The sequence below is a fragment of the Dendrobates tinctorius genome, unplaced genomic scaffold (genome assembly GCF_039654945.1).
Source record: "Dendrobates tinctorius isolate UK_male_01 unplaced genomic scaffold, ASM3965494v1 ptg000011l, whole genome shotgun sequence".
NCBI classification, from domain to species: Eukaryota; Metazoa; Chordata; class Amphibia; order Anura; family Dendrobatidae; genus Dendrobates; species Dendrobates tinctorius.
The window spans coordinates 128,848,825-128,870,511 of record NW_027361679.1 but is presented as its reverse complement, the minus strand read 5'-3'; the positions used below and the strand labels follow the sequence as shown (position 1 = coordinate 128,870,511).

General features: G+C 42.9%; 1 protein-coding gene across 4 annotated transcripts in view; it reads right to left on the bottom strand.

The window, feature by feature from the left end:
* Positions 1-21,687, bottom strand: part of MAP1S (microtubule associated protein 1S) — a 112,952-nt gene that overhangs the window by 15,530 nt on the left and 75,735 nt on the right. For all 4 annotated transcript variants that reach the window (XM_073547691.1, XM_073547676.1, XM_073547702.1 and 1 more), the window contains 2 exons: positions 16,752-16,895; positions 13,541-16,673 (listed from right to left, as the gene is read on the bottom strand). In XM_073547691.1, the coding sequence (XP_073403792.1) occupies positions 13,541-16,673; positions 16,752-16,895 (3,277 nt within the window). The remainder of the gene's footprint in view (positions 1-13,540; positions 16,674-16,751; positions 16,896-21,687) is intronic.

The following is a 21,687-nucleotide window of genomic DNA, read 5'->3' as shown; positions in this document are numbered from 1 at the left end:
TACCGACCCCAGGCCTCTCTTAAAGGGATGTTCGGTATGGAAGTTAGGGTAAATCCCTCAGCACTCTGATTCTCACCCCAGGCTTCTATAAAAGGGATCATTGGTATGGAAGTCAGGGCAAATCCATCCAGTGCTTTGGTTCTTACCCCAGGCTTCTATAAAAGGGATCATTGGTATGGAAGTCAGGGCAAATCCATCCAGTGCTTTGGTTCTTACCCCAGGCCTCTCTTAAAGGGATCATTGGTATGGAAGTCAGGGCAAATCCCTCAGCGCTGTGGTTCTGACCCCAGGCCTCTCTTAAAGGGATCCCTGGTATGGAAGTTAGGACCATTCCACTCAGCAATGTGGTTCTGACCCCAGGGTCTCTTAAAGGGATCACTGGTATGGAAGTTAGGGCAATTCCACTAAGCGCTCTGGTTCTGATCCCAGGCCCCTCTTAAAGGGATCCCCGGTATGGAAGTTAGGGCAAATCCCTCAGCACTATGATTCTGACCCTAGTCTCTCTTAAAGTAGTCATTGGTATGGAAGTTAGGGCAATTCCACTCAGCGCTCTGGTTCTGATGCCAAGCCTCTCAAAGGGATCCCCGGTATGGAAGTTAGGACCGTTCCACTCAGCGTTCTGGCTCTGACCCCAGGCTGACGGGATGATGTGGGATATTAGGGGTAGTAGTCCGGTGGCTCTGGCTGTCGGAATGATGTGGGATATTAGGGGTAGTAGTCCGGTGGCTCTGGCTGATGGAATGATGTGGGATATTAGGGGTAGTAGTCCGGTAGCTGACAGAATGATGTGGGATATTAGTGGTAGTTGTCCGGTGGCTCTGGCTGACGTGGGATATTAGGTGTAGTAGTCCAGTGGCTCTGGCTGACTGGATGATGTGGGATATTATGGGCAGTAGTCCGGTAGCTCTGGCTGACTGGATGATGTGGGATATTAGGGGTAGTCCGGTAGCTCTGGCTGATGGGATGATGTGGAATATTATAGTAAATGCAGCTATGCGGAGTGGGCGGGGCTATACACTAAGAAAGAAAATATATATATATATATATATATATATATATATATATATATATATACACACACACTCACTGGCCACTTTATTAGGTACACCTGTCCAACTGTGTGTTAAGACTTAATTTCTAATCAGCCAATCACATGGCGGCAACTCAGTGCATTTAGGCATGTAGACATGGTCAAGACAATCTCCTGCAGTTCAAACCGAGCATCAGTATGGGGAAGAAAGGTGATTTGAGTGCCTTTGAACGTGGCATGATTGTTGGTGCCAGAAGGGCTGGTCTGAGAATTTCAGAAACTGCTGATCTCCTGGGATTTTCACGCACAACCATCTCTAGGGTTTACAGAGAATGGTCCGAAAAAGAAAAAAAATCCAGTGAGCGGCAGTTCTGTGGCCGGAAATGCCATGTTGATGCCAGAGGTCAGAGGAGAATGGGCAGACTGGTTCGAGCTGATAGAAAGGCAACAGTGACTCAAATTGCCACCCGTTACAACCAAGGTAGGCAGAAGAGCATCTCTGAACGCACAGTGCGTCGAACTTTGAGGCAGATGGGCTACAGCAGCAGAAGACCACACTGGGTACCACTCCTCTCAGCTAAGAACAGGAAACTGAGGCTACAATTTGCACAAGCTCATCGAAATTGGACAGTAGAAGATTGGAAAAACGTTGCCTGGTCTGATGAGTCTCGATTTCTGCTGTGACATTCGGATGGTAGGGTCAGAATTTGGTGTAAACAACATGAAAGCATGGATCCATCCTGCCTTGTATCAACGGTTCCGGCTGGTGGTGGTGGTGTCATGGTGTGGGGAATTTTTTCTGGGCACTCTTTGGGCCCCTTGGTACCAATTGAGCATCGTTGCAACGCCACAGCCTACCTGAGTATTGTTGCTGACCATGTCCATCCCTTTATGACCACAATGTACCCAACATCTGATGGCTACTTTCAGCAGGATAATGCGCCATGTCATAAAGCTCGAATCATCTCAGATTGGTTTCTTGAACATGACAATGAGTTTACTGTACTCAAATGGCCTCCTCAGTCACCAGATCTCAATCCAATAGAGCATCTTTGGGATGTGGTGGAACGGGAGATTCGCATCAGGGATGTGCAGCCGACAAATCTGCGCCAACTGTGTGATGCCATCATGTCAATATGGTCCAAAATCTCTGAGGAATGCTTCCAGCACCTTGTTGAATCTCTGCCACGAAGAATTGAGGCAGTTCTGAAGGCAAAAGGGGGTCCAACCCCTTACTAGCATGGTGTACCTAATAAAGTGGCCAGTGAGTGTATATATTTTAATTATATAATATATATACACACATACATATACACACACATACATACTTCATTATAATTTGTTATAACTAACTGTAGTTACTATGCTCGGGCAGCGCAGGGCTCTTCAGCTAATAAATGTATGTATTTATATTACATACACCAGGATGGGGGACATTAGAACAGAATAAACCATGTTTTTTCGTTTCATTTTTTTTTCTAGTTTTCCTCCTCTAAAACCTAGTCGGTCCGATGCATCTTATGGTCCAAAAAATACGGTAATACCTTGATATCTGTCCTATGCCAGAGAAATCCACATTTTTCTTATATGTAAATGAGTTAAGAACTATGGGCTGGACGAGAATCTGCCCCCAGAACTTTTTATAAATGAAATGAGACGCTAACAGTGTGGGACATGTAACCAACACACTACAGTAGAACTGAACTGTATTTCATAAACATGTTTGCAGCTGCCACTCTCATTGCTCTGTTGTATTGCAACTCTCTGCCTATGATATGGAAGCTGAAGGTGAGAAGATGCTGCAGGCACAGCTCTTCAGTGAGATCAGCCATTACACATCACTCTGGTAACGCCCCTTTTATTAACCCCTTTTAAGACATGATGTATATGTACTTCACAAGTCGTGTCCCTGCCTTTGATACAGGTTCAGCGCGCAAGCCCAAATCTCTCCCGGGAGATGATGGATGAGTTAATCATATAGACTGCTTAGGAGAGGACTGCTCCTACTGACAAGATTCCCTTTAATATCTGCTTTATTTTTTTTTGTCCCAGTCAGATGAATCCAAAACAAAGTGTGCAAACATGTCCCATATATTTTGATTTGCAACGTGCACACAGACTTAATCTCTGCTGCTGCGACATGGGAAGCCCTGATCAGCTATTCCTTCTGTCTTGCATCCAAAACCCCTCTCTGGCAGTTCCCGTTGCGACCGCGCACATATCTGTGGTTACTCCTCAGGAGGGCAAGCTGTGGGCCGGCGCTCAAAGCACAGCAGTAAATCTGCTACATGGGCGATCTGCCAATCGGGTTGTGTATGCTTCGAGCCTCCTATGGAGGCTATTGAAGCATGCCAAAAGTTAAAAAAAAAAAAAAAAAATTCAACTCACCCCCCTTTTGCCCCAATCAAAATAAAACTATTAAAAAAAAAAAAAAAATCACACACATATATTAGGTATCACCGCGTTCAGAACCGCCCTATCAAAAAAAAAAAAACAGCATTAACCCGATCGCTAAACGGCATAGCGAGAAAAACTCAAAACGCCAGAATTACTTTTTTTAGTCGCCACGACATTGCATTAAAATGCAATAATGGGCGACCAAAAGAACGTATCTGCACAAACGTGGTATCATTAAAAACGTCACCTCGGCCCGCAAAAAATAAGTCCTCATCTAACCCGAGATCACGAAAAATGGAGACGCTACGGGTCTCGGAAAATTGCATGTCTATGTTGTCTTTTATCTATGAATTCGTAATGACCTGGAGAATCATAATGGCAGGTCAGTTCTAGCATTTAGTGAACCTATTAAAAAAAAAAAAAGCCAAACAAAAAACAAGTGTGGGATTGCACTTTTTTTTGCAATTTCACCGCACTTGGAATTTTTTTCCCGTTTTTAAGTACAGGACATGGTAAAACCAATGATGTCGTTCAAAAGTACAACTCGTCTCGCAAAAAATAAGCCCTCACATGGCCATATTGACGGAAAAATAAAAAAGTTATGGCTCTGGGAAGGAGGGGAGCAAAAATCGAAAAAAGCTCCGGTCATTAAGGGGTTAATCCCTTCTATGCTTCTGTCAATAGTGATTGTGGCATCTAAATGGCTAACAGACTTGTGTGTGGGGGGGTCCCCTTTAACCCCCTCAGCTCCCTAACCAAGATCATGATTGTGCGACCCCTGATGCTTGTCATGGCAATTCACGGCCTCAAGAGCCTGCGGGATGTAATGGCCTTTTCTGAAGTTAGCAACATTTATGTGGTAAAAAATAACCCTTGGCTTTCCTGTTATGTCACTTTGGATTAATTCCTGAAAAGCAGCCAAATGGTTAAACTACCTGACAGCAGTTTTGAATATGTTAAGGCATGCGGTTTTTAACCCTTTTACTCCAAAGGTGGTCTGCACATTAATGACCACTGTCATTTCAAGAGGTCCTAACTCTGGAACGTTTCAACGGATCGGTGATTGAGACTTTTCACGACTTAAATTTCTTTGCTATGACTTCCGTTTATTTGTGGAAAAAAAAAAAAAAAAAACCACAGAAATTTGGTGAAAATATAAAAGGGCAAAAAGTTGAGCGGCGATGCTTCATTTTTCCCAATAAAATTTAGACTTTTTTTTTCTTTCTTTTTTAAGGGACACATCATATTTAAAGTCACTGAGGGGTTTATATGATAGAAGATATCCAAAAGTGACACCATTCTAAAAACTGCAGGCTTCCAGGTGCTAAAAACCACTTTAAAAGAAGTTTATTAACGCTTCAGGTGCTTCACAAGAATTTTTGGATTGTGGAGAAAAAAAATTAAGCATTTAACTTTTTCACAAAAAATTTACTTCGGATGCAATTTGTTGTTAATTTCTCCCGAGTACTCAGATACCCCATATCTGAGGGAATATTGCAGAGCTCAGAAGGGAAAGTGCGTGATTTGACTTTTTGAATGCAAAATTTCCTGGAATCATTAGCGGACGTCATGTCCCATTTGGAGAGGCCCTGATGTGCCTACACAGCGAAAACCCCATTTTGGAAACTAGACCCCTCAAGGAATGTATTGAAATGTGCGTGAGCACCTTGAACCCCCAAGGTGCGTCACACAAGTTTATAACGATGAACAGTTTATAAAAAAACAAAACACATTTTTCCCACAAAATTCTATTTTGGCCCCAAATTTTGCATTTTCAAAAGAGGAACAGGAGAAATTGCACCATACTGTTTGTTGTGCTATTTCTCCTGAGTACCCCGATACCCCATATGCAGGGGAATACTACTTTTCAGGCATAGTGCAAAGCTCAGAAGGGAAGAGGCGCCATATTGGAGTTCAGATTTTGCTGGCAAAGGTTTGAGGGTGCCATGTCACATTGGCAGAGCCCCTGAGGTGCCGGAACAATAGAAACCTCCTATATGTGAACACATTTTACAAACTACACTCCCCAGTGAATTCATCTAAGGGTGCAGTGATCATGTTGACCGCATGTGCCTCACAGAATTTTATACCATTGAGCGGTGAAGAATAAATTACATTTTTAACGCTAAAATGTTTTAGCCTTACGTTTTTAATTTTTCTAAGGGCTAATAGGAATTTTTTATTTATTTTTCTTTTTTACAACAAACTGAGGTCCGTTTTTTCCCTGAGTGCACCAATAACCTACATGTAATCGAGAAATATTTTTCAGGCACAGTGCAAAGCTCAGAAGGCAAGGAACATCAGATTTTACTGTTATGGCTTGCAGGTGCCATGACCAACTGGGAGAGTCCATAAGAACCCCCCATTAGTGGCCCTATTTAATAAACTACACCTCTCAATGAATTCATAGAGGGGTGCAGTGATCATACTGACACCAACGGTGTGTCACAGAATTTTATACCATTGGGCAGTGAAGAAAAAATAACATTTTTACCACCAAAATTTTGTTTTAGCCCCAGATTTTACATTTTCACACAAAAAGTGGTTTTACCCACCAAAATTTGCCCCACAATTTCTAATGAACGTGGTAATACCCCATATGTGGCTGTACAGTACTGCTTAGCCATACAGAGACTCAGGAGAAACAGAGCGCTAATTGCCTTCTGGATGTTCCTAGAACAGTTTGCAGACTCCATATACAGAGTCCCTACTTGCTAGAAGAGCAAAATCCTCCCTCAAGTGACCCCATTTTGGAAACTATACCCCTTGGGGAATTTATGTACAGTTGTAGTGACTATTTTGACTCCATGGTTATTTTCCAGAAACAATCAGCAATGAATTACAAACTGCCGTTGTAGTGACCAGTACACTGTAGTGACCAGTATATCCCCAGGCCGTGCTTCTGGAGATACACACCAGTAAGTTAGGCGGATTCTCATCGCTTCAGAAATGCCAAATGTGGACGCAACATATGGTTTAGGTACATTGTGGGGCTCAGAAGGGAGGGGGCATTTGGATTTGGGAGCGGAGAATTTGGTGAATATCTTTTGGCGGGTGAGGAGCCATTTTGCTCTTCCAGACCCTTTGTGCTACCAGTAACGTGCAAGCCCCTATATTCCGTTAACAGATGACAGACTTGAGTGGTGACTTGCTTTTTTTGTGGACTGAGTTGAAGCTTTTATTGGGAACATTTTACGTAACGTTTGGGATCACAGTTATCCAGCCCTCTACGCTGAGCACTTACTGTGAAGTTTCCATCTAAATCTCTGAATGACATGCTTCAGATGAAACCTCTGAGGGATCCATTCACTATAATGAGGCAGCAGAGTTACTCTGGACTCTGTCTGGCCTCTGTTCAGAGATGTCCTTTTCAGAAGTGCACAAAACTGTGGCCAACGGCACTTTTATGCATTCCTAAAAAGATGGACACCGCCGAATCACAGGTCAGACAGCGTCCACGGTGACTCCATCTGCCTCATTATAGGGAATCTTCCGCTGGGGGTTCTGTCTGAATTACGTATTTCAGAGATTTACATGGAAATCCCAGTGCAAGCGCTCCGCGGAGGATAAATGTGCGCCGAGCCTTAGTGAGATCTTTGGGAGGCAGAAAGAAAAAAAAAAAAAAAAAAAAAAAAAAAAATCAACCGCAGGTGAAGAATTGGCTTTATTTTTTACGCTGTTCCTTGTGCCGTATAAGTGAATAGGCAACTTTATTCTTCAGGTCGGTGAGATTACAGCGATATCAGATTTATTTTGGGTTTTTAGGTTTGGCTGCTGCCACACACTAAAAGACGTTTTTATTGCTAAAAAAAAGTTTTGAGAGCTATAATTTTTCCATATTTTGGCCCACAGAGTCATGTGAGGGCTTGTTTTTTGTGGGATTAGTTGACGTTTTTATTGGTTCCATTGTAGGGCACATGACATCTGTTAATTCTGCCCCCCCAAAAAAATCAGAAAAGGCGAACAAAAACCGGCAATTCAGGATTTTTATATTTATTTATTTGGAGGGGGGGGGGGGGGGGCAGTACGATTACAGCGATACCTCATTTATATCATTTGTTATGTTTGGCGCTTTTACACAAACTTTTATAGAAAAAATTATTATTATTTTTGCATTGCTTTGCTCTGAGAGGTACCGTATTTATTGGATGGAGCTGTATGCAGCTTGTTTTTTGCGGAACAAGATGACGTTTTCAGCGGTACCATGTTTATTTATATGTCTTTTTTATCGCGTTTTATTCCACTTGTTGTTTGGCGGTATGATAAACATTGTTTTTATATTTGTTTTCTCTAGTCACCTTCCACGACAGCCACCTTGGAGGTTGTCTCCCCGCCCTAATGGGGGACAGGAACACAAAGAGGTTAAATAACCCTCCCCTTCCTGCTACCTCAGTGTTTTTCCTGTCCCCTATCGGGGCATGAAGAGGTCACAAGGGGCTGCCGTGGCCAGCGAGCGGAGCCTATATACTTACCGAAACTGGGCAGCCGAGGTCGCGGGGTTCGCCTCTCCTCCTCCACAGGCTGCTCCCGTCTCCACCGCGGTGTGACTCGGGACTTTTTGCCGCCCCTCCCGCGTCCTCCGGGGTAAAGCGGGGCGGTATGGTGCCTGCGGGGTCCTGCATAGCTCCCCGGCGTCCTACCTCCTCCCAAACGCTGCAGGATGACGCCGGCGCGCGCGCCTCAGGGGGCGGGCAGTGAACTGGAAGTTGCGATGATGCGCACTTCCGATTTGCGGCCTCCGGCGTCGTGTGAGAGGGGAAACGCGCGCCGGCACTCGGGGGACCCGGGAAAGGCCTCCAATGGCGGCGGGGGTCGACCAGAGTCCTCCCCAGGGACAATGGCAGGCCACGACTTCAAATCAGTGGGTCCTGAATACAGTACAATTTGGGCTAAAGCTGGAGTTCGAGCACCCCCCCCCCACACGCCCTGAGAATTACTCCAACACAATCCCCAAGTCTTCAAAAAATATTACGGCGTCAGATAGAAGAGCTCCTACGGGAAGAAGTGGTCTCATATGTGCCTCCACAAGAGGGCAGGGGCATTATTCTCGCTTGTTCCTGATAAAAAAAAAACCTTCAGGAAAATACAGGCTTATAATAAATGATAAACTCTCACAGTGATCAAAATAGAATGAAAAGTAAATAAACCCCCTGCTTATCACCCCCATAGGCAGGATCAACTAATAAAATAAATTTTTATTTTTTTTTCCATTAGGGTTGGAAAGGGGGTTAGGGTTGGAAAGGGGGTTAGGGTTGGAAAGGGGGTTAGGGTTGGAAAGGGGGTTAGGCTTGTGGTTAGGGTTGGGATTAGGGGTGTGTTGGGGTTAGGGGTGTGTTGGGGTTAGGGGTGTGTTGGGGTTAGGGGTGTGTTGGGGTTAGGGTTGAAGTTATAATTGAGGGGTTTCCACTGTTTAGGCACATCAGGGGGTCTCCAAATGCGACATGGTGCAACCATTGATTCCAGCCAATTTTGCTTTCAAAAAGTCAAACGGTGCTCCCACCATTCCAAGCCCCGACGTGTGCCCAAACAGTGGTTTACCCCAACATATGGGGTATCAGCGTACTCAGGAAAAATTGCACAACAACTTAAGGGGTCTAAATTCTCCTGGTACCCATGGGAAAATAAAACTGGGGGCTAAAAAATTATTTTTGTGGAAACATTTTTTTTTCTCTATTTTAAACTTCTGTGAAGCACTTGGGGGTTCAAAGTGCTCACCAGGCATCTAGATAAGTTCCTTGGGGGGGGGGGGGTCTAGTTTCCAAAATGGGGTCACTTGTGGGGGGTTCTACTGTTTAGGCACATCAGGGGCTCTGCAAACGTAACGACGACCGCAGACCATTCCATCAAAGTCTGCTTTTCAAAACGTCACTACTTCCATTCCGAGCCCTTACGTGTGCCCAAACAATGGTTCCCCCCATATATGGGGTACCAGCGTACTCAGGACAAACTGGACAACAACTTTTGGGGTCCAATTTATCCTGCTACCCTTGTGAAAATAAAAAATTGCGCACTAAAAAATAATTTTTTGAGGAAAAAATATTTTTTATTTTCACGGCTCTGCGTTATAAACTTTTGTGAAGCACTTGGGGGTTCAAAGTGCTCACTATGCATCTAGATAAGTTCCTTAGGGGGTCTAGTTTCCAAAATGGGGTCATTTGTGGGGGAGCTCCAATGTTTAGGTACACAGGGGCTCTCCAAACACGACATGGTGTCCGCTAACGATTAGAAGTAATTTGCATTTCAAAAAGTCAAATAGTGCTCCTTCCCTTCTGAGCCCTGCCGTGTGCCCAAACAGTGGTTCCCCCCACATATGGAGTACCAGCGTACTCAGGACAAACTGGACAACAACTTTTGGGGTCCAATTTCTCCTGTTACCCTTGTGAAAATAAAAAGTAGCGTGCTAAAAAATAATATTTGAGGAAAAAAAAATAATTTTTATTTTAACTGCTCTGTGTTACAAACTTTTGTGAAGCACGTGGGGGTTCAAAGTGCTCACTACACATCTAGATAAGTTCCATAAGGGGTCTAGTTTCCAAAATGGGGTCACTTGTGGGGGAGCTCCAATGATTAGGTGCACAGGGGTTCTCCAAACATGGTGTCCGATAACGATTGGAGCTAATTTTCCATTCAAAAAGTCAAATGGTGCTCCTTCCCTTCCGGACCCTGCCGTGCACCCAAACAGTGGTTTATGACCACATATGAGGTATCGGTGTACTCAGGAGAAATTGCCCAACAAATTTTAGGATCCATTTTATCTTGTTGCCCATGTGAAAATGAAAAAATTGATGCTAAAAGAAAATTTTTGCTGGAAAAATTAAAATGTCCATTTTTTTCTTTCCACACTGCTTTAGCTGCTGTGATGCACCTGAAGGGTTAATCTTCTTGAATGTAGTTTTGAGTAACTTGAGGGGTGCAGTTTTTAGAATGGTGTCACTTTTGGGTATTTTCTGCCATATAGACCCCTCAAAGTGACTTCAAATGTGAGGTGGTCTCTCAAAAAAATGGTTTTGTAAATTTTGTTGTAAAAATGAGAAATCGCTGGTCAACTTTTAACCCTTATAACTTCCTAACAAAAAATATTTTGTTTCCAAAATTGTGCTGATGTAAAGTAGACATGTGGGAAATGTTATTTAGTAATTATGTTGTGTCACATAACTCTCTGGTTTAACAGAATAAAAATTTAAAATTTGAAAATTTACCACTAACATGAAGCCCAATATGTCACGAAAAAACATTCTCAGAATCGCTACGATCCATTGAAGCGTTCCTGAGTTATTACCTCATAAAGGGACACTGGTCAGAATTGCAAAAAATGGCCTGGTAATTAAGGTCAAAATAGGCTTGTCATGAAGGGGTTAAATCTATTCAACATAACTCCAAGATTTCTGTTACAGGAACTCTAAGGCTGAGTTCACACGTCGCGTTTTTTTCACGACGGTTTTAAACGCGCGATTTTGCCGTGAAAAATAATCATCCCATGCAATCCTATGGGATTCCGCAATGCTGCGCTAACGCTGCGGTCTATTCGGCGGCGGAATCGCTTCGCGGTAAAAAACGCAACATGCTCATTAACCCTTCTCTGCCATCTGACGTACTATCCCGTCCATGGGACCCGGTCCCCTATGCCCATGAACGGGATAGTACGTCATAGCAATCAGCGGCGCTCACGTAGCACCCGGCACTATGTGTCAGGGGCGGTCACGGACCGCCCCCGACATGTTAACCCCTGGCACACTGCGATCAAACACGATCACAGTGTACCGGGGGTTTAGGGAAGCATCGGCAGGGAGGGGGCTCCCTCTGTACTTCCCTGCGACCACCGCAGCAACGCAATGTGCAGTGCTGCTGCGGGGACCTCCTTCCCTGCAGGTCCCCGGATCCAAAATGGCGGCGGGGACCTTCGGGGGCCTGCTTCCTCAGTGCCTGCAAAGCGAAGGCACTAGGAAGCCTTCTGCAGTGCCTGTGACAGATCGCTGATCTGTCACTGTGATGTGACAGATCAGCGATCAGACCATTCCATCAAAGTCTGCATTCCATAACGTCTCTACTTACCTTCCGAGCCCTGACGTGTGCCCACACAGTAGTTTTCTCCAACATATGGGGTATCAGCGTACTCAGGACAAATTGTACAACAACTTTTGGGGTCCAATTTCTCCTGTTACCATTGGGAAAATTTAAAAAACTGGGGACTAAAAGATCATGTTTGTGGGCATTATAAACTTCTGTGAAGCCCTTGGGGGTTCAAAGTGCTCACCACACATCTAGATAAGTTCCTTGGGGGGTCTAGTTTCCAAAATGGTGTCATTTGTGGGGGGTTTCCACTGTTTAGGCACATCAGGGGCTTTCTAAACTCGGCATGGTGTCCAATCCCAATTCCAGCCCAAAAAGTCAAATGGCGCTGGTTCCTTTCCTAGCTCTGCCATGCGCCCAAATAGTGGTTTACCCCCACATATGGGGTATCAGCGTACTCAGGACAAATTGCACAATAACTTTTGGGGTCCTGTTATCCTTGGAAAAATAAAAATTGAGGGTGAAAAGATCGTTTTTTTGGAAAAAATATATTTTTTTAATTGTACGGCTGTACGTTATAAACTTCTGTGAAGCCCTTGTGGGTTCAAAGTTCTCACCACATATCTAGACAAGTTTAGACTAGTCTAGTTTCCAAAATGGGGTTACTTGTGGGGGGGCATCCACTTTTTAGGTACATCAGGGGCTCGCCAAACGTGACATGGCGTCTGATCTGAATTCCAGTCAATTTTGCATTCAAAAAGTCAAACAGCGCTCCTTCCCTTCTGAGCTTTGCCATGCGCCGAAACAGTGGTGTCCCCCCCCACATATCAGGTATCAGCGTACTCAGGAGAAATTGCACAATAACTTTTGCAGTCCAATTTCTCCTGTTACCCTTGGTAAAATAAAAAAATTGGACCTGAAGTAATTTTTTTGTGAAAAAAGTTAATTGTTCATTTTTTTAAAACATTCAAAAAATTCCTGTGAAGCACCTGAAGGGTTAATAAATTTCTGGAATGTGGTTTTGAGCACCTTGAGGGGCGCAGTTTTTAGAATGGTGTCACTTTTGGGTATTTTCTATCACAGACCCCTCAAAGTGACTTCAAATGTGATGTGGTCCCAAAAAATAAAATGGTGTTGCAAAAATGAGAAATCGCTGGTCAACTTTTAACCCTTACAACTTCCTAACAAAAAAAAATTTTGGTTCCAAAATTGTGCTGATGTTAAGTAAACATGTAGGAAATGTTAAGTTTTTTGCGTGCCATATCTCTGTGATTTAAGGGCATAAAAATTCAAAGTTGGAAAATTGCGAAATTTTCGCCAAATTTCCATTTTTTTCACAAATAAACGCAAGCTATTTGAATGAAATTTTACCACTAACATGAAGTACATTATGTCACGAGAAAATGTCAGAATCAGTGGGATCCATGGAAGCGTTTCAGAGTTATTACCTCAAAAGGACAGTGGTCAGAATTGTAAAAATTGGCCCGTCATGAACGTGCAAACCCCCCTTGGAGGTTAAGGGGTTAATTTAGCGGAATCGCGGCGATTCCGCCCACATAGGAATGCATTGTTCTGCTTACTTTCCGCAGGAGCGCGACATCTCGCGGTCATTCTCGCAAAGGATTACTGGGACCGGGAGCGTGGAGAGGCGCGGGAAGGCTGCGCGGGATGTCAGAATGTGAGAACAACAATTTTTTTTATTATTTTTTACATTTTATCTTTTACTACTGATGCTGCATAGGCAGCCTCAATAGTAAAAAGTTGGTCACACTAGTCAAACACTGTTTGACGAATGTGACCAACCTGTCAATCAGTTCTCCAAGCGATGCTACAGATTGCTTGGAAAACGCTAGCATTCTGCAAGCTAATTACGCTTGCAAATCGCTAGTTTTTCCGCGGGAAAACCGTGGGAATTTAAAATGCAATTTTCCCACGGAATGGAATTCCGGAATTCTCGCGGTAACTTCCGCGAGAGTTCCGCTACATGTGAACGTAGCCTAACAAAAACAAAATTTTGTTAAAAAGTAGGACCCTTACCGATTCCTTCCAATAGACATTAAATAAGTAGTATAAAAGCGTTTGCATGGCTGTCATCTGACCTACCTGCTGAAAATAAACGACTTCCTGCAGGAGTTCCTCTGACTGTGTTCCCAATACTCCGTCTTGTAACAGACTGTTTGTAATCCACCCCTGTACGGGTCTTCTCTTGAGTTTCGGAAGTCCCTGCAGTAGCTTTGCTATTTTTTTCTCCAAATCCCCTGACTTTTCCAGATGGGCCTGATACTCTACTGGCGTTATTACGAAAGGTGGCAGGGGTTGAATGGTTTTGACTTTTTTTGCCAATGAGGGATGTAGGCAGAGCTTCAGGATCAACCATGCAAGTTCCAGGTTGAGGTGGTGTTGGGTATGGATCCTTCAATGGTGGAGGAATAGGATCCAAAAGCCTTGGTGTATTGTCCCCCTCAGAATCAGATGCTTCATCAATGGCAACTGAAGAACCCTCTTCGGGTCCAGAATCAGATATTGTTGGCAAAGACTCACTTACTGAAGTGGGTGGTGTTTCAGGTCCATTTGGAAATTTACTTCCAGGGGAACATAGAGGCTTGGGAAGTTCTTGGGAAGGATCACTATCACTATCTCGTGGAGTTGCTACAGCATCAGATTTAGGATGCTCAAACTCACATGGTGAAACCAAGCATAGATCAACATCATGGGGAGAAGCTGACCTTTCAGACTGTTCCTCAGGTTCACTGGAGTGTGAAGGGCGCACAGGTAAGCTTAGACCTACCCTACTTGCAGCATGGATCTCTGGAGAGACATCTCTAGGCGACTCACTAACAGGCGGGAGTGTCTGCTCAAAAGAAGAAATTGATAGAGATTCATCCACTTCTGTGGAATGAGGAGAGCCCACTTCAGCAGGCAAAGACGGAGTGGTGATTGTAGGAGATACATCAGGTAGGTCCTCCCGAAATGGACTCAAAGACAAGCAACTGGTTTGCTTTCCTTGTGAGGAATTTGAGTTCTCTTGAGAAGATTTTGGAGGAGCCTTAAAAGAGTTGAGATTTTTCCCATCTGAAGAAGAGAGAGCCTGTCCACAGCTCTGTTGCACCACTGCTGGTGAATGATGCTCTGGACTGACAGGTGAAGTCATTTCCAATGTTTTTTCTTCAGAACTTCCACAAGGATCTTCCAGCCAGTCTTGCCCATGATGTCCACTTCTGTTTTTTTCTTGAATCTCTAGGTTTGTAGGAGTCAGGTCAAAATTCACACTAATATCACTTCTGGGTGTTTTAGCTAATGGAGAAACAGGTGCTAGGCACTTAAGGGGACTTGTCTCCATGTTACGGAATCCATTTGGGCTCTCAGGCTCAAGGGCCACTGGCTCATTCTGTGCAGATACACCAAGTCCATTTTCATGGTGGACATTGTAGCCAACATCCGCACATGCAGGTTCGATGCCTTTACTAGTTTCTTGAGAACTAATGATTACTTCACAAGAAACTGGACTTCTACTGGCTCCGGATGCTTCCTTTTGAGCTGGCTGGCTTTTTGTTTCTTTAACTTGTTCCTTTTTGGGGTGATTGCCCTTTACCACATTCTTAGCACCTGCAACTGTGTCCTTTTTTATTCCTCCTAGGTCCTTTTTCAGTGATCCTACTTTGGAAATGGATCTCCTGGAATCAGCAGGTGTGGCTGTAAATTTCTTTACGTCTTTTACCCCGATTCGTGATATTTTTTCCTCTACTTTAGTTTCTCTTACAGCTCTCCGAGGAGTCTCTGTTTTGGCATCATTATAAGATGGGCGCAAATCTTTCTTGGCTTCTGGTTTTGCTACTTCCTTTCTTTTATCTTCTTGGATTTCATCCTTCTTCAAAGATTTCTTTTCCTCTTTTGCTTGTTCTTTCTTTACCAAAATCTTTTCCTTCCCAGTTTTCAGTCGTGATTCAGACTTTAGTTTTTCAGATACAGTGTCCATCTTACCCTTGCTCTCTTTTTGTTTCTCACTCTCTGTTCCCATTTCCTTACTTGTTTCTACATGAGTTTTAGATCTATCTTTTCCATCTGATCGAAGTTCTTTTTTCTGCATTGTAAAGGGCTTCTCTTTTCCTGATCCAAGTTTTGGTTCAACACTTAGCCGCCCAGATCCAGATCTCAGGCTCTCTCTGCTATCAGTACGGCTTGGCTTTGCACCAACCCTCTCCAAGTGACTGCACCCCATTATGTCTAGATCTTTCCGAGTTATAACTGGGTCTTTCAAAAAGTCTAAGTCTTTCAATTTTTCAAGACCTTTAAAAATTTTATCCTGAGGAGTGCAGCCTGGGAAAAGTACCCTAACAATTCTCTCAGAAGGTGCAGAAGGATGCCAGACAAGTAATGCACAGGCAGAAGTCAAAGAGGTTAGAGGTAAATCAAATGTTCTATGTTCCTCATTTCCAAGCCACATTTTAAAGGCTTCAAGTTCTTTGCTCCCCTTTACAGGGTTCAGGATGTACATTTCTAATCTGCCAACACCCATCTTTTGAAAAAGTATAGTTGGCTCCACAGAATTTCCACTTCTATGCAGTGGTTCTGGGTGAATATTTAGTTTTTCTAAATGCTGTATTGTGAGCAAGGCCTCTTCTTTAACCCCAACCCTATTAGGATTTTCTTCAGCAATCAACTTTTCTGCAGTGTTTATAAATACAACCCCTAGCTCTGGTGATACTAAATTTTTTAACCAATCATTGTTAGGCTGTGGTACTTGAGAAATATCCTCTTCTACCTCTGCTATCTTCCTTTGTAGTAAGCTATTGATGCCAGGCAGATTATCTAGGCCAATGTGAGTGAGAAGGATTGAGTCTACCCTATCTAAATGGCGTATTAATTTCCAAAATGGAGATCTAGCATCAGAGCCACCATTCACTAACATGTTAAATCCATTTACAGCAAAAAAAGCAGAATCGCCCCTGCCCCCTGGGAAAACATAGCAGCATGGCTTAGATAGTTTCAGGAAACCAACAGTTGTTGGGGATTCCAACAGTTCAAATGGAGATGGGGGCTCTAGAGACTCCGAGAGGTACTCTGACAATTCTAGCAATCCTTCAGTTTCCGGAAGGATTTGGCCACTGTTGAACCGCAATTCAATAAAATCTTGTAAGCTGCATTTGTCAATTTGTGATAAATCCCAAATATCTGGGCAAGAAACTGTCAAACTGACACGACTTGCTGGGTCCGAAGATCCTAAAGTTTCACCAATCTGAAGAGAGAAAGACATTTGAATCAGGTTTTAGAAACAGTTTCATTACTATCTCCCTGTTTTAGTCATTAAGATTACCTCCTTGTCTGTAAAAATATGAATAAAGTCATCAATTGAAAAAGCTCCTCCACTTTGTAGTAGCACATCCCCAGTGTCTTCAAGAAAGGGACCAGTAAGTATCAATAGCTTATGCTGGGAGGAGTGGCAGATCAACTTACGGATCTACAAAAAAAAAAAAAAAAAAAAAGGAGAAAAAAGATATTAGTCAACCAATGCTGTAAATGAGAAAATTATTAGTGTTGTATCTCAAAAAAATAAAATAAACGGTCCTACTGTATTTTAGGCTACATCTCTGATTCAACTCTTTTGTATACACAAGTTACCCACAGTAGGCTCTCTAAATTTCTGTTGACCCTGAGCTAGTGAGAGAAGACTGTTGTTTCACAAACCAAAGGCACCACACATCCAAGAACGGCTAAGAGCAAAGTATTCGACAATTCTGAAATGGCCTTTTATGACACCTAATCTCCAGACTGCATGTTTCAGCTTCTTCCACAGATTTTCAATTAATTTATAAGGAATCTCCACACCTGAGACATGGAGCAGTTTGCTCACAAGGAGTGGACCAAAATACCTGTTGACATGTGCAGAAGTCTCATTGAGAGTAACAGAAATCATTTGTTTGCAGTGATTGCCTCAAAAGACTCACTTTATCTTAGGTTAATGGTGACATCAATTTTGTCCATGCAGTTTTATTACTTTAGTTTCTTTTCTGTTAAAAGGGAATCTGTCACCAATTTTCTTTGCCTATAAGCTGCCAGCACCACCATCAGGGGCTTATCTACAGCATTACATAATGCTGTAGATAAGCCCCCGATGTAACCTAAAAGAGAAGAAAAAGGAGTTATATTACACTCTCCCAGGGGCGGTCTGGGTCCGGTTCGGGTCCGGAGGGAGTCGCGGTCCGGTGCCTCCCATCTTTAGCGATGACGTCCTCTTCTTTCCTGCCCATCGCGGCTCCGGCGCACTGCTCTGTCCTGTTGAGGGCAGAGCAGAGTACTGCAGTTCGCAGGCACTGGACCTCTTCCGGCGTCATCGATACAAGATGGGAGGCGCCAGACCGGGCCACGACTCCCTCCGGTCCCGAACCGCCCCTGGGAGAGTATAATATAACTCCTTTTTCTTCTCTTTCAGGTTACATCGGGGGCTTATCTACAGCATTCTGTAATGCTGTAGATACGCCCCTGGTGGTGGTGCCAGCAACTTATAGGCAACAAAAATTGGTGACAGATTCCCTTTAAGCCACAATTCAAAAGCAATGTGAAATTCTCATTAGTTGAAAATCAGGATATTTAAAGTGAAAATTACTTTTTTATATATTCAAGTTATCTTCCTAATTGTTGTGGGTTTTTTCCTAATTTAACCCATTTATGGCCTATGACATAGGTACGTCACTTCCCATCATTTGATGCGGGTTCAGATGCAGAGTCTGCATATCTTCAGGCACATGACAGCTGATCAGACCAGAATTCAATCCACCCGGGGCTGTTAACCTATTAAATGCCACTGTATCTCTAGTGGTATTTAACCCCTTAATGACAGCCAATACATCTTTTAACTGACCTGAAATATAAGAGAATATCATCCCCATACAGGTAACAATCCAGAAGCTGTCGGCTGTACACTATAGCTGACAACTTGCTGCATTAGCCACAATCAGTGTTGGCACCGTCCATATCTGTTTAACTCCTTAGATGCTGCTGTCAATAATGACTACTAGTGATGAGCGAGTACACTCGTTGCTCGGGTGGTCTCCGAGTATTTTGGCGTGCTCAGAGATTTAATTTTCGTTGCCTCAGCTGCATGACTTGCAACTGCTAAACAGCTTGAATGCTTCAGAATGTCTACAAGTCGCAAATCATGCGAGATCACCTGAGTCTGCCGGCTACAGTGGCCTGTTCAGAAGTTAGCGACATTTAGGTGGTAAAAATACACTATTTCATTCCTGTCATGCCACTTTGTATTAATTCCTGAAAATCAACTGAAGGGTTAATAAACTACCTGACAACAGTTTTCAATATGCGGGGGGGGGGGGGGGGGGGGTGTTGTTTTTAAAATTGTATCACTTTGGAGGGGTTTTCCAATATATAGGACTCCTAAAGTCACTTCAAATATGGATAGGTCCCTAAAAAAATAAATTTTGTAAATTTCCAAGAAAAAATGAAAAATTACTGGTACATTTTTAAAACCTCCTGAAATGCAAACAAAATGAAATATCATTTTACAAATGGTGCAGATTTAAAGCAGACATGAGGGAAATGTTATTAACCCCTTTACCCCCAAGGGTGGTTTGCATGTTCATGACCACTGTCCCTTTATGAGGACATAACTCGAACGCTTCCATGGATCCCACTGATTCTGACACGGTTTTCTCGTGACATATTGTACTTCATGCTAGTGGTAAAATATCATTCAAATAACTTGCGTTTATTTGTGGAAAAAAAAAACAGAAATTTGGCGAAAATTTTTAAAATTCCGCCATTTTCCAACTTTGAATTTTTATGCCCTTAAATCACAGAGATACGGCACACAAAAAACTTGATAAGTAACATTTCCCACATGTTTACTTTACATCAGCACAATTTTGGAACCAAAATTTTTTTTTCGTTAGGAAGTTATAAGGGTTAAAAGTTGACCAGCGATTTCTTATTTTTGCAACACCATTTTATTTTTACGGACCACATCACATTTGAAGTCACTTTGAGAGGTCTATATGATAGAAAATACCCAAAAGAGACACCATTCTAAAAACTGCACCCCTCAAGGTGCTCAAAACCACATTCCAGAAGTTTATTAACCCTTCAGGTGCTTCACAGGAATTTTTTGAATGTTTAAAAAAAAAAAAAAAAATGAACATTTAACATTTTTCACAAAAAAATTACTTCAGGCACAATTTTTTTTTTTTTGTTTCCACTGTTTCGGCGCATGGCAGAGCTCAGAAGGGAAGGAGCGCCGTTTGACTTTTTCAATGCAAAATTGGCTGGAATTCAGATCGGACGCCATGTCACGTTTGGAGAGCCCCTGATGTGCCTAAACAGTGGAAACCCCCCACAAGTGACCCAATTTGGAAACTAACCCCCCCCAAGGAACTTATGTAGATATGTGGTGAGAACTTTGAACCCACAAGGGCTTCACAGAAGTTTATAACGTACAGCCGTACAATTAAAAAATCATTTTTTCCACAAAAATGATCTTTTCACCACCAATTTTTATTTTCCCAAGGGCAACAGGACCCTAAAAGTTATTGTGCAATTTGTTTTAAGTGCGCCGATACCCCATATGTGGGGGGAAACCACAATTTTGGCACATGGCAGAGCTCGGAAGGGAAGCAGCGCTACTTGACTTTTATGGCTGGAATTGAGATCGGACGCCATGTCGCGCTTGGAAAGCTCCTGATGTGCCAAAACAGTGGAAACCCCCCAATGACACCAATTTGGAAACTTGACCCCCAAAGGAACTTATCTAGATGTGTGGTGAGAACTTTGAACCTCCCAGGGCTTCACAGAAGTTTATAACGCCTGGGCGTGAAAATAAAAAAAATAATTTTTTCCACAAACCTGATCTTTTAGTCCACAATTTTTTTATTTTCCCAAGGGTAACAGGAGAAAATGGACCCCAAAAGTTGTTGTCCAATTTGTCCTGAGTACGTTGATACCCCCCCCCATATGTGGGAGAAAACTACTGTATGGGCACACGTTGGGGCTCGGAAGGGGAGTAGTGACGTTTTGGAATGCAGACTTTGATGGAATGGTCTGCAGGTGTCATGTTGCCTTTGGAGAGCCCCTGATGTACCTAAACAGCGGAAACCCCCCACAAGTGACCCCTTTTCTGCTCCATAGAAGTCTATAATGCCTGGGCATGAAAAAAATTTTTTTTTTTTTTCCACAAAAATGATATTTTTGCCCCCAATTTTTTATTTTCCTAAGGGTAACAGGAGAAATTGGACCCCAAAAGTTGTTCTGCAATTTGTCCCGAGTAGGCTGATACCACATATGTGGGGGTAAAACACTCTGGGCGCATGGCAGAGCTTGGAAGGGAAGGAGCACCAGTTGACATTTTCAATGCAGAACTGGCTGGAATGGAGATCAGATGCCATGTTGCGTTTGGAGAGCACCTGATGTGCCCAAACAGTGGAAAACCCCCAATTCTAACTCCAACCCTAACCCCAACACACCCCTAACCCTAATCTCAGCCCTAGCCCTAACCCTACCCCTAACCCTAATGAGAAAATGGAAATACACTTTTTATTTTATTATTTTTCCCCAACTAAGCGGGTGATAAAGGGGGGCTTGATTTACTATTTATGGTGGGTTTTTATATTTGGCAGCTGTCGCACGCTAAAAGATGCTTTTTATTGTAAAAATAGTTTTTGCATCACCACATTTTGAGAGCTGTAATTTTTCCATATTTTGACCCACCGAGTCATGTGAGGTCTTATTTTTTGCGGGACGAGTTGATGTTTTTATTGGTACCATTTTTGGGCACGTGATATTTTTTGATCGCTTTTTATTCAGATTTTTGGGACGCAGAATGAACAAAAACCAGAATTTCAAGAATTTCTTTTGGGGGTTGCATTTACACCGTTCCACGTGCGGTAAAATTGATAAAGCGCTTTTATTCTTCGGGTCAGTACGATTACAGCGATATCTAATTTATGTCATTTTTATGCTTTTATGCACTGATTTTTTTAAGGGGTTCGCTAAAGTGGTTAACTAATGGGACAGTTTTATAGGGCGGATCGTTACGGACGCGGCGATACTAAATGTGTACTTTTATTGTTTTGGGGTTTTTTTATTTCCAAAAAATGAATTTTAGGGAATATTTCTTTAATTTATTTAGCGATTTGTAATAAATTTTTACACCTTTTTTAACCTTATTATACTGTCCCAGGGGGACATCACTGTCATGTGACAGATCGCTGATCTGTCACATCACAGATCGCTGTGACAGATCA